General features: G+C 35.0%; 2 protein-coding genes and 1 long non-coding RNA gene across 4 annotated transcripts in view; 2 read left to right on the forward strand and 1 right to left on the reverse strand.

The window, feature by feature from the left end:
* LOC309480230 (uncharacterized protein) overlaps positions 1 to 7,317 on the forward strand; it is a gene marked incomplete at its 5' end in the record, with an annotated part of 33,531 nt that extends 26,214 nt beyond the window's left edge. The window contains 7 exons of the mRNA XM_082144640.1: positions 388 to 526; positions 1,334 to 1,526; positions 1,703 to 1,856; positions 3,061 to 3,327; positions 4,676 to 4,836; positions 4,926 to 5,062; positions 6,578 to 7,317. Of these exons, the coding sequence (XP_082000766.1) occupies positions 388 to 526; positions 1,334 to 1,526; positions 1,703 to 1,856; positions 3,061 to 3,327; positions 4,676 to 4,836; positions 4,926 to 5,062; positions 6,578 to 6,722 (1,196 nt within the window). The 3' untranslated portion in view covers positions 6,723 to 7,317. The remainder of the gene's footprint in view (positions 1 to 387; positions 527 to 1,333; positions 1,527 to 1,702; positions 1,857 to 3,060; positions 3,328 to 4,675; positions 4,837 to 4,925; positions 5,063 to 6,577) is intronic.
* LOC309481028 overlaps positions 1 to 12,031 on the forward strand; it is a 192,335-nt gene that overhangs the window by 47,397 nt on the left and 132,907 nt on the right. The gene's annotated exons all lie outside the window — the stretch shown is intronic.
* nhsa (Nance-Horan syndrome a (congenital cataracts and dental anomalies)) overlaps positions 7,827 to 12,031 on the reverse strand; it is a 121,235-nt gene continuing 117,030 nt past the window's right edge. For both annotated transcript variants that reach the window (XM_082145515.1, XM_082145514.1), the window contains one exon: positions 7,827 to 11,310. In XM_082145515.1, the coding sequence (XP_082001641.1) occupies positions 10,701 to 11,310 (610 nt within the window). In that variant the 3' untranslated portion in view covers positions 7,827 to 10,700. The remainder of the gene's footprint in view (positions 11,311 to 12,031) is intronic.

A 12,031-nucleotide genomic window follows, 5' to 3' on the forward strand; every position in this document is an offset into this window, starting at 1 on the left:
TCCAGAAATATTGTGTGTGTGTGTGTGTGTGTGTGTGTGTGTATATATATATATTTATATTATTGTAATGTTGCTTCGAGACATGTAGTTTAACACTGCTTTTGATTGCTCCCTGCTGTGTATGTGTTCGTGTTTTGAAAGAGCCGTGGCTTTGGAGTGAAGGGATCGTATGCTTTCAAAGCTAGCTCGCTATTGCTAGCCTCTCCGAAAATGACAGGACAGGCAGATCAGAACGAATTCCATTCACAAACGAGTTTACATTGTCTTTTTTGCGTATCAACATCCAGATACAAATCGCACATTCACGCTAAATGGAAACGGGACCAGAGAGGTTGGGAAATATGAAATCTTGGGCACTTTGTTAATGTTTCTCTCCTTTTCTCTCAGTGTGTCGGTGTTTTGGCATTCCCACGCGTCCAGTCTCAAACTTCAGCTCTGCTCATGACACTGACAGTTCCTTGACAACAGATGTTTATTTAGACGAGAATCTTGAAGAGATTAAACACCTTAACCGGGATATAATCTGGTAAGATCGTGTCTTTAAGAATTCACGTGTTATTTTACTATCGTCGCGATGCTAAAAAATAGTTTTCATTTTAAATATAGTTTCATTAAAGTAGTTCAATTGAGTTCAAATAGCCTAATTTTATTTATTTTCGAAATGTCTATACAGTTTTTATTAATTTTTATTTTGGTAGGCCTACATCAATTTAAACTATTAGAATGGGAAATGTGGCAACTAGCTGAAATAAAATAAGTTTAACGGTTTTTATGTTTTATTTTAAGCAACATATGGCTTTACTTGCATTACCACCCATTTTCCTTTTTCCATGATACTGCAGTTTCATGCAAGTGCAGTGCAGGACGCCTCAGGAAGTAGGCTATTTGTGATTTCATAGAAGTTGTATCATGTTCATTAATTTGACAACGTTGAAGGAATAGTTTAGTTCACCCAAAAATGGAAATGTAACCATAATTTACTCATCCTCAATCCATCCTAGGTGTATGTCTTTCTTCTTTCAGTCAAACACAATCGGAGTTATACTAAGCAACATCCATGCTTTGAAATGACATTGAATAGTGCCCAAGTTTTTGAAGCTCCAAAAAGCTCCATCATAAAAGTAATCCGTATGACTCCAGTGGCTTAATAAATGCCTTCTGAAGCAAAGCGATGGGTTTTTGTAAGAAAAATATCCATATTTATAACTTTATAAACTATAATCCCTGGCTTCCAGCAACAGCCGTACGCGCGTTCACGAGAGAGTCGAAACTCGGTCACTATTCAATGCCATTACAAAGCCAGTTGAAAGTTGCTGCTTTTCTCTCTATGTAGGAACTTCCACGTGTGGAATGAGGCCTGGATGGCTCGTCCCGACCTGCCATCTGGTTTTGGAGGGTGGCAGGTGGTTGATTCCACTCCTCAGGAGACCAGCCAGGGCGTCTTCCGCTGCGGCCCAACATCTGTTGCTGCGGTCCGCAGTGGACAGACCTTCCTCAAATATGACACGGGCTTCGTTTTTGCTGAAGTATGCTAATTACTTTCCTGTAATTTAAGATTCCATCATAAAGAGGTTCATATTTAATGATGTCTAATGTTTTATGAGCATTTCTGCCTCATATTTCTATCTGTCGCACATAATCTCACGACATATATTTATAATATGGTGTGCTAGTACTAAATATTTGGCTCTTTGTGTTGTAGGTGAACAGCGATAAAGTCTACTGGCAGCGCAAAACTAACGGGACCTTCGATGTGATTCGGGTAGACAAGAGCGCAGTGGGTCACTGCATCAGCACCAAAGCTGTCGGCTCAGACAAACGTGTGGATATCACACACCTCTACAAACACCCAGAAGGTGAAAATCCACATTAAATAATGATGTGACAGTAAGTCAAGTCAAGTCAAGTTTATTTGTATAGCGCTTTTCACAATACAGATTGTATCAAAGCAGCTTCACAGTATTAAATTAAAATAATACAACAAAGTTTGTTTCAAGAGGAATTTATTGATTGATTAAATTAAATTAAATATCCCCAAAATATCCCCAACTGAGCAAGCCAAAGGCAACAGTGGCAAGGAACCGAAAAACTCCATCAAGTGACCTAATGGTGTCCTAAAACTCCATCAGGTGACCTAATGGAGAAAAAAAAAACCTTGGGAGAACCCAGGCTCAGTGACAGTAGTGATAAGGTTTGCACTTAAATGTGACAAAAACGTTTACATGCTTTTGAAATGCTTAATTTGAAAAATACATCATTATTTTATAATCAAAATATTTTTTTTTCTTGTACTAAATAGGTATAAAATTATATATATTTATATATATAAATTTCACAAAACATTTTATTGTGTTTGAATAAAATCAAAATGCATTTGTGGGGAAAAAAACTCTCAAAATTCCAATTTGGTACTGAAGAGTTTTGGTAATCCAAATGTGTAAACTACACATCATGTTTTTACTCACATCATTATTATTATTATTTTAAGTGTATCAGTATCAAATTCAAATGCATTTATAAAGCACAATTTAAAAATGTACTTCAAAAATGTAAAACTTTATACAAAAAGTAGTTCTATCAAATTTATCGCTATACATATATTTACATTTATTGTGTGTGTGTGTGTGTGTGTGTGTGTATATATGTGTGTGTGTATATATGTGTGTGTGTGTGTGTGTGTGTGTGTGTGTGTGTGTGTGTGTGTATATATGTGTGTGTATATATGTGTGTGTGTGTGTGTGTGTGTGTGTGTGTGTGTGTGTGTGTGTGTGTGTGTGTGTGTGTGTGTGTGTGTGTGTGTGTGTTTACAAACTTTTATGTTAGATGTGATTAATCATGATTATTTGATTTGACAGCACTAAAATAAAGCATTGTGAAAATTCAAAAACTATTGTAACATTTAGTGACATGACTGATGAATTTGCACATGGTTTGTTTTAAAGCATATTAAAAACACCACATAGACAAATAAACAACATTAAAAACTTTATTTTCACCACAGAGGGACTTTAAATGTGCTTATAATGATCCCTGCCCTCTCGTTTCCCCGTCATTGATCAGGTTCGGCGGAGGAGCGCACCGCTGTGGAAACGGCCTGTAGCTTCGGCTCCAAGCGATCCGTCTACTCTCCCACCAGTGCCAGTGAAGTGACTGTTGATGTGTCCATGCTGGGTGATGGACCATGTGTTGGTCAGGATGCTGAGCTGTCCATCCTTCTGAAGAACAACAGCAGCGCTCCTCGCAGTGTTGACCTCTACAGCCAGGTGACGGCCAACAAGACCGTCCTGATGAAGGACCAGACCAGTGTTGAGCTCAAGCCCCATGAGGGTGAGAGATGATGATCTCATCAGCAGAACGACACATGAGACATTTGTGATACTGAACAATTGTTAGTCATTTTTTGGTAATTGAAATAAAGTTGAAACATAAATATTAGATGAAACACTAAATTACAACTACAATAACACTGAATTAAAGCTATAGAAAAAAAAAAACAAAGAAAAAAAACAATAACAATGAAAAGGCACACAACAATTACTAAAACTTAAACTTGTTTGGATGACTTTGGATGACTTTAATATATTTTCAGTTTTTTATTTTAATTATTATTATTTTATTTTTTTACTGAAGTACTAAACTACAACTGCAATAACACTTAATTAAAGCTGGGTAACTTACTGTAAATATCTAAATAATATCAAAGAAAAACCACAACAAAGAACTTAAATTTTTTTTAATAATAATTATTAAATATTACACATTTTAATACATACTATAATAGTATGTAAATAATACTAAAGTAACACTGGTAGAGTGTTGTATACTAGTAAAATAGGACTAAACCTTTTTTAATTCTACTAACATTCCATTTAATTCAATAACCCAGATCATACTAGTAACTAAATGTTATTATCATTATTAATAATAAAATATAAATATTAGATGAAAAACTTATCAATCAAACAAAAAAAAACAAATAAAAAGGACAAAAGCACACAACAAAACTTTTAAAATTAATTTAAAAACAGAAAATATAAAAATACGAGCTAATTAAAAACAGTAAATACTATAGAAGTATGTTAATAATACTAAACTAACACTGGTATTGTTGTCTACTTGTAAATAAGATGAAACCAAATTAATTATATTTTAATTATATTTAATTCAATAACTCATATGGTACTTGTAACCAAATATTGTTATTATTATCATTATTATTATTATTAATATGATAACACTTTACTATATTAATACAATACAATTACCATTAATGTTACCATTGTGTTAATACAATATAAATATTAGATAAACATAAAAAACTTAAATGAAAATTAACTGAAATCATTTTAAATTGAAGTACTAAAATTACTAAAACTACAACTGCAATAACAGTTCATTTAACCTATATAAAAATATTTTAAAACACAAATTACTAAAACAAAAAGTTACATTAAAAATGCAAAATATACAAATTAAAGTAATAAATTCTATAATAGTATATACCTATAAATAATACTAAAATAAAAAGTATTACACTGGTATAGAACTTGTAAATAAGACAAATCCAATGTAATTCAATAACTGATATGGTATTGTAACCAATTGTTCTTATTAATATAGTCCATTTTAAATGTTGATGTGTATATGGAGCCTCATGAATGTTTTGGCTGTGTAGTGCGGTCTCTGGAGTGGACCCTGCACTATGAGGACTATAAGGAGAAGCTGCTGGATCAGTCGGATCTGGTGCTCACTCTCTCGGGACGGGTCACTGAGACTAGACAAACTCTGGCCAAACAGTTCAGCTTCAGACTGCGGACACCAGACCTCATCATCACTGTGAGTTTCAGTGACTCCACCCGCTGATAACATTACCCAGCTGGCTATGTTGCATTAATCCAGCTTGTGTGTGTGATTTTCTCTCTCAGCCTGTATGTGATGCTGTAGTGGGCAGAGAGCTGAAAGTCAAGATCAAATTCCAGAACCCACTGCCCCGTGTGCTGAAGAACGTTATAATCCGGATCGAGGGACTGGGAATGCAGCATGTCAAAACCATTCACTACGGGTAAGACGTTCATTTGCAATGACTGAATCAAACTGTTTTCTGATGAAGTGGTTTTTAACAATGAATGTTCACAATGATTTTGCCGGTTAAAAAAAAGGGGTGGTTGATTATTATTTCACTTTTTTAACTTTAGTTAGTGTGTAATGTTGCTGTTTGAGCATAAACAACATCTGCAAAGTTACGACGCTCAAAGTTCAAAGCAAAGGGAGATATTTGCTTTTGAAGAAATCTCTTTTTAAGGACTACAACAAACGGCTGGTAGAGACTACACGACATTCCTCCCGGGTTAGTGACATCACAAACCCTAAAATTTACATAAACCCCGCCCCCGGGAACGCGATTTATAGATTATCATGACAGAATATGCTAATCAATGACTAGAAGATAACTACACATAAGCTACATAAATTCACTAACTAACCATTCAGAAATGTCCTGTTGCTTCTACATGTCTCTCCATCATTGTCTGACTTCGGTTTGAACATAAAAGGCTGAACGTTTTTGAAATTTTCCTTGCATGTGTGTGTGAGATAAAAGAACACAAGCTGTTGTAGCTCCGCCCTCTGTGCTGGGAGCAGCAGCTCATTTGCATTTAAAGGAACAGACACAAAAACGGTGCATTTTTGCTCACCCTCAAAAAGTGACAACTTTAACATGCTGTATAAAAATATCTGTGGGGTATTTTGAGCTATAACTTCACATACACACTCTGGGGACATCAAAGACTTATTTTACATCTTGTGAAAAGGGCATTATACCACCCCTTTAAAAAAATAAAGGTTAGGTTACACATTGTACTTACTCGTAATATTAATGAACTACATGTACTTACTATAATAGAGTTACGGTTAGGTTTAGGGTTAGTTACTTGTAATTATGCATAATGTACTATTATCACACTAGAAAGCACACTACGTCACCTTCATTTATTTTACTAAATTTAAAAAACAATCCGTTTTCTAAAGAAGATTAGTTTTACAATCAGTATTAAGACATAATGTTTTAATGGTTTCTCTGATTTAAACTTCAATAGCAAAAAATGGTTTCCGAAGTTTTATTCATTTTTGTGAATTAGTTCACCAAAGTCTGTTTCAGTTGATTAATTAAAAACTCTGGATCATTCATTGAAGTCTGTGCATTTTTCATGTATTAAAATATGATGTTGATTATAAAATGACTTTTATTATTATATATATATTTAATTTTTTGTATTTTAATTTTCTTTTTTTTTACTAACTACCAATATACATTAGTGGCCAAAGGTGATGTCAGTAGAGGATATTTGATATTAATGGCCGTAAAAGTTCAATTAAACCCTCAAAATATGAGGAAAATATTTTATATTTTTTAAATATGAGGGAAGAACAAAACACTAAAGTTGGTTAAGGTATTTATCCAGCAACTACGCAATATGCTGATAAATTATGTAACAAATTTTTCATACTATTTTATGAAAAGTGAGGATGACCATCACTTGGCCACTATCAAATAACTATCTTTCATCCTTTCTCTCAGTGATATCTCAGGCCAAGCCACAGTGTGTCTGACAGAGACATTAGTTCCCAAACGCTCCGGCTCACAGAAGCTTCTGGCAACACTTGACTGTCCTCAGCTCACTCAAGTGCATGGAGTCGCAGACATCTTGGTCAAAGACCGCTGAGAAACCTTGACTTCATCTAGTGAGCGCAAACATCTACATTCTCAAGACATTGATAACTACACTGAGGCTTCAGCCTTGTCTTAACCTACACAATTCAAACATGGTTCTTTTCAAGGTGCATATTATCATGGATTTTTAGAGGGAGTGTGAATGTTTCACTGTCACATTTAAATTATGTCCTTGTATAAGATGTTATACTTATGGGCAATATTCGTCCTACTTGAACATAAGGTTTGGGTTTGAAGGTTCGGCTGGTTAGCAGATCCCAGTTAGCCTCTGCTGGTAGATCTGTACCAAACAATAAACGCAAAAACAAAATAACTCCCGTTGTTTTGTTTTTTTGGTCACACAAATCATACTATCAATAGTCATACTCATTCCTTCAATACTTTTACACTTAAAGTGGTAACACTTTAATTAAAGCCTCTATGTATAATGCATTATAAAGGTGTTCATAATTAATGCTATAATGCATTATATCCTTTCATAAATAATTGTAATCAAAGTTAAAATGCATTATAATATATGCAGATTCCTTGTTACATCTGAAATTGGTGGTTTGTCATGTTTTAATGCATTACTTTCTAAAGGTGTGTACAATTATTCGAGAGACCATGCATGCATTGCATTACAAGGCATAATTAATGCATTAAAATAATTGTATAATGCATTATATATAAAGACTTTAAGTGTTACTGCAAGGCTACACATTAAAATTCTTTCTCCGTCACTGGTGCGCCTCGAGCCGAGGGTGTAACCTGTAACACCTGTCTTTACTAATTGACCAAAACCACATGGATTAACTCATTAGTGAGTTACAAGGCTCACACACAACTAAAACATGTAGTAAAAAGTTTCAAAATTGAAAACTACAAACACACCTGTCAAAGTGAGGCATGTAAGAGCAGCTTCTTAACACTTCATTAACAAAAGGCACAACATCTCGAACTCACTTTTGAAACCACTGCATTTTTGAGTTTTAAATGAACTGTTTAAATGTGTCATGATTTACCAGACTTCATTTAATTCAGCATATTCACCTGTCTTGATAAATGACCATTTACACACACACACACACACACACACATACAGTACACAGACGTGTTTAGGTGTTTAAAGCAGTCACATTTATTGGCCTCTTCTATGCACATTTACTAAACAGCCAGACAAGCTGGCAAACGGTTTTCGAGACATTGTACAATGGGACTTTTCACAAAGTTTACTAAAAAATAAATACAAGACTCAAAAGTGTTGCACAGATCAAAAATATACAAAGGCTTATAATTAATGTAAACTTTGAAAACATTTTACATAAGAAACACCCTGGAAACAATTTTAAAAGGTATTATATTTACAAATGTGTACAAAAAAACTAAACAAAAAAACCATTAGTTGCTTGAAGACTTCAGTCGAGTACCAGGAGAGACGTCACATAACTGTGTGTTCAGTACAGTGTTTGTCCAACTCTGAAATCCTTTGGTACACAAATCTTTGCATGTTACCATTCACCAAGCATGCTTTAACAATATTAGAAATTTTTTTTCTCAACTCATAACTGATTGTGTTAACTATTCCTGTTTAAATAGCCTTAGGTACAGCAATAGACAATGTGAAAACCTTCACAAACATACTACATCAGTGCAAATTTTAAGGTTAGACTTTACATTGTTGGAATGGTAGCTTACAAAATCGTTTAATTCTGTCTTAGAGATGGATAGTGATGGAAGTCTTAAGATTGCTTAGATTTGTAGTTGTGTTTTTCCCTTTGTATAACATCTTTACCTAAAGCTAGATAGTTGTGGGTAGCTGTTAGTGATCAAATAGCTGAAGACAGCTCAAATACTTGGTCCTGTAAATGATCCAAAGACACCAATAGCAAGGTAAGTCGCAAAAACACCAGGCGGTCAATGGTACAAAGGAGAGAAATGCCAAATACACCACTGGACATCATTAGGTTTCAAAGGTTCATTAACACGGTAGCTTATGTCATTAGTATTTTTTATATTATTTATAAGTGGTTTTATTTTCTGTATTAGATTAATCTCTTTTAAAACCAGTGTTTTCCCAATAAAGCTTAACCTCTGAAAGAAAAAGTCCATAAATAAATCTGCAGGCATGAATTGATAAGAGCCCAATATTTCATAGACACTAGTTAACTCTTACACTTTCGTACCAAAATGAAAAGCATGAGGTGAGTCTTGGAAACTGATTTAAAAAATGATAACCAAAACAGTAGTGCAAATCCACGTTCAATCTTTTTTACAACCTCTCTTCTTTGATTCGCACCATTTTCAGCACATCCTCATACACACAGATTTACTGATCCAGCAAAGAAATATTGTCTATGTATGACTTTAAGACGCAAACCCCTCTTACTGCAGACTTGCTCTGTCTCAGTCTGACGTGACTCTACATCTCTGTAGTCTTTCTTTGGATATTTTTTTTATTGTCTGTGCTACTTGTTTTCCATCAGTGTCTAGGACGATACCCAACTTAAAGTCCTTCTAGTAACTTTCCTCATTGCCCTCTCAACATCGCAAATTCAAACCCAAAGCAACACAAACTGCAAAAGCCTCCTGACCAAAAGCACTTTCACTACACACTTCTACAAACTTCTACTTGTCCTTCTACACGTTATTCTGCCAGTCCATTTTACTACATATAAATGTCTTTGAAAAAGATTGTCAACAGTGTTTCGATCTGATATATTAGGACAAAAACAGATCATATTTGACATAATGATGATGCAAATTCATTGATGATCTCAAAAAATGATGTACCAATATTGGCTCCGCTCTGAAGTTTTATTGCATGCAGTTAAGTCGATCTATTAAAGTGAAATATATAAAAGCTACAACAACTGCGGTAGAGGCATAATTTCAAGTTGGCTGTAAAAAGCTTGCACAGTATTTGTCCTGCTTTGTGGGTCAGTGATCAATAACCAAAAATGTCACTTTACAATGAGCAGAATCATTAATATATGAGAAACGATTGGTACGGTATTCACAGAATACATCTAGTGCCCGTGTTGTAGCTGTTGTTTTTCTTAGATCAATTCATTGATATTGAAACAATGGGTTGATTCATTTATTTATTTTTTAAGAAATTTGCTTAAAAAATATAAATATTGAATGGAAGGGAAGAATCATGTGGTCATTCAATTGCTTTAAAATTAGATGTCACATTAAAAGTCTTTCAGTATCTTAAAAATGCCAAAAGGGACAATTTTCCAGATCGTAAATCTCATTAAAATACATTTTTAAAAATCCTATTCTATTTGTAGATATTTATTTTTATGTCACTTTTTCTTTTGTGGCATTTTATACGATTTCTCAAAAATGTCTGATATTTTCTCAGTACCAAAAGAAGTGCAAAATAGTGGTTGGCCATCAGGATAATCCAACTCAGCTACATCTCTTGCCCAATAAGATCCAGTTTCTGGCTAACTCAGAAGTACTTAGCCCATTTATGCTACAGCTATCTATACAAAAGGCCACTCTTTGATTGTCCCAAGCTGTTTGCCATAAAACAGTATGTGTTTAAGGTACAAGAAAGATTTTCCCTTCTTTTAACATCTTCTGGACCCATTTTCACAGTTACCCCTGTACAGTACTGTTTCTAGACAATGCTAAATGTCTGTGACAGAAAGCATCCGTGAATCATTACAAAGTGATGGATTTTTAGCATGTAGTTTTCTCTACTCTCATTCTCAAATGAATGGTACACAAACAAAGCATTTACATAAAATAAATATGCTCATGGAAGTTATTGGAACACCACCACTGAAACCATCATCAGAATGATTTGTTCTTTTTGATACAAAAGGGTACAGACACTATGTAGTTTGTCTATGGTTTACGGTCTTCTTAGGAACAGATACTTAAAAAATATATAGTATGCCAAGAGCCCAGCATTATTGACTTAATATCAAATATTGTGTCAAGACTTAGTTGATGCTCAAATTCTAAGATGCATTTTTCAGGAGGAACGGTCATCGTGTGGGCTTCCATCTGAGTTTTCTGTTTCCCCTTCTGATATGGCCTGCATGGGAGCAGTGTACAGCCGACTGCGTGTACTGTAGCGGCTACTATTTGCAGCTGGTGGCATCCTTGACCGGCCTTGTCTAGATGAGGCAGATGTGGGAAAAGCTTTTGTGGAGAAGCCCTCAGCATATGATTTTGGAAAGGGGCTGTGGATTTGCTCATGATTTCCCTCTGGAAACTGCTGTTGTAAAGGAGAAAGTGGCTCCTCAAGTGGTCTAGAACCCTCCATCAGGAGCTCACCGGGACTTTTGGGCGCAATTGGGCTCTTTAGGATCTCCGTAGCTGACATACGATAACTGGAGTCGGACCGACTTCCCTTTTTCAACAGCAGCAATTTGAACTCTTCATTTGAGGTACTGGACTTTTTGGCACTCCTATAAATTGGACCCGGGGTTCGCTGAGTTTGAATAGATGGACTTGCAGGCACGTTCGGGGTGCTTGGCGAAGTTGCAGGATTAATTGCAGAGCCATTCCCAGCGACAATGGCTAAACGGCTCCGCACTGATTCTCCAGAATCTTTCCTGCCCAGCATTTTTCGTTTTGACCTGAGATGGAAAAACACAAATAAGAGACAATAAGAATTTTGGGATTTTTTACCCTATCCCCGCCATTGACAGAATTTTCCGGCTTTCCATGTTTTCACTCTTATACAGTAGGGGCCGCTATTAGGCATCTTTTGAAAGAGTACTGAATCTCCAGATCAAAACACAAGCGAAGATGAAGCAGAAACAAGCGATAGCACTTAGGCCTTTTTTCTGATCATCAAAAATATACCAAACTTGAAACACACCTGTGAATCATGGCAAAGAGATCCTCTATTGTGCGAATTTTACTTGGTGAAAGAAAAACGCTATCATCCTATATAAGCAGATGCATAAAATAACACAATCGTCGTCAATAAACAGCATATAAATCAAAACTGTCTATTGTTACCGCATGAAATGTCGACCCAGGACAAGCTATAGGACTGTGCAAGCATTAGGGGAGTTGATGGACTTGATCTACTCCATATATGTTTTGATCATCGTTCTGAATCCGATCAAGATGTAGTCTTTGAAAACATTTTTTTTGCTCAAAATGTTTTTTTTTTTTTATCAAACTTTCCCAAATTCAAGTATTGATTAAAAATAATACATGGAGATAGAATAAAACAGGTTTTTGTTTAAAAGCAGAGGGTCTCTTTCTTTTGATAAATTGTAAGTTAAGATATTTATACAACAAAACATACTGGGGGCCATGAAACTTTTGTGAAAATTATCAAAAGTG

This window comes from Leuciscus leuciscus (assembly GCF_965113295.1).
Source record: "Leuciscus leuciscus genome assembly, chromosome: 18".
Classification (NCBI taxonomy): Eukaryota; Metazoa; Chordata; class Actinopteri; order Cypriniformes; family Leuciscidae; genus Leuciscus; species Leuciscus leuciscus.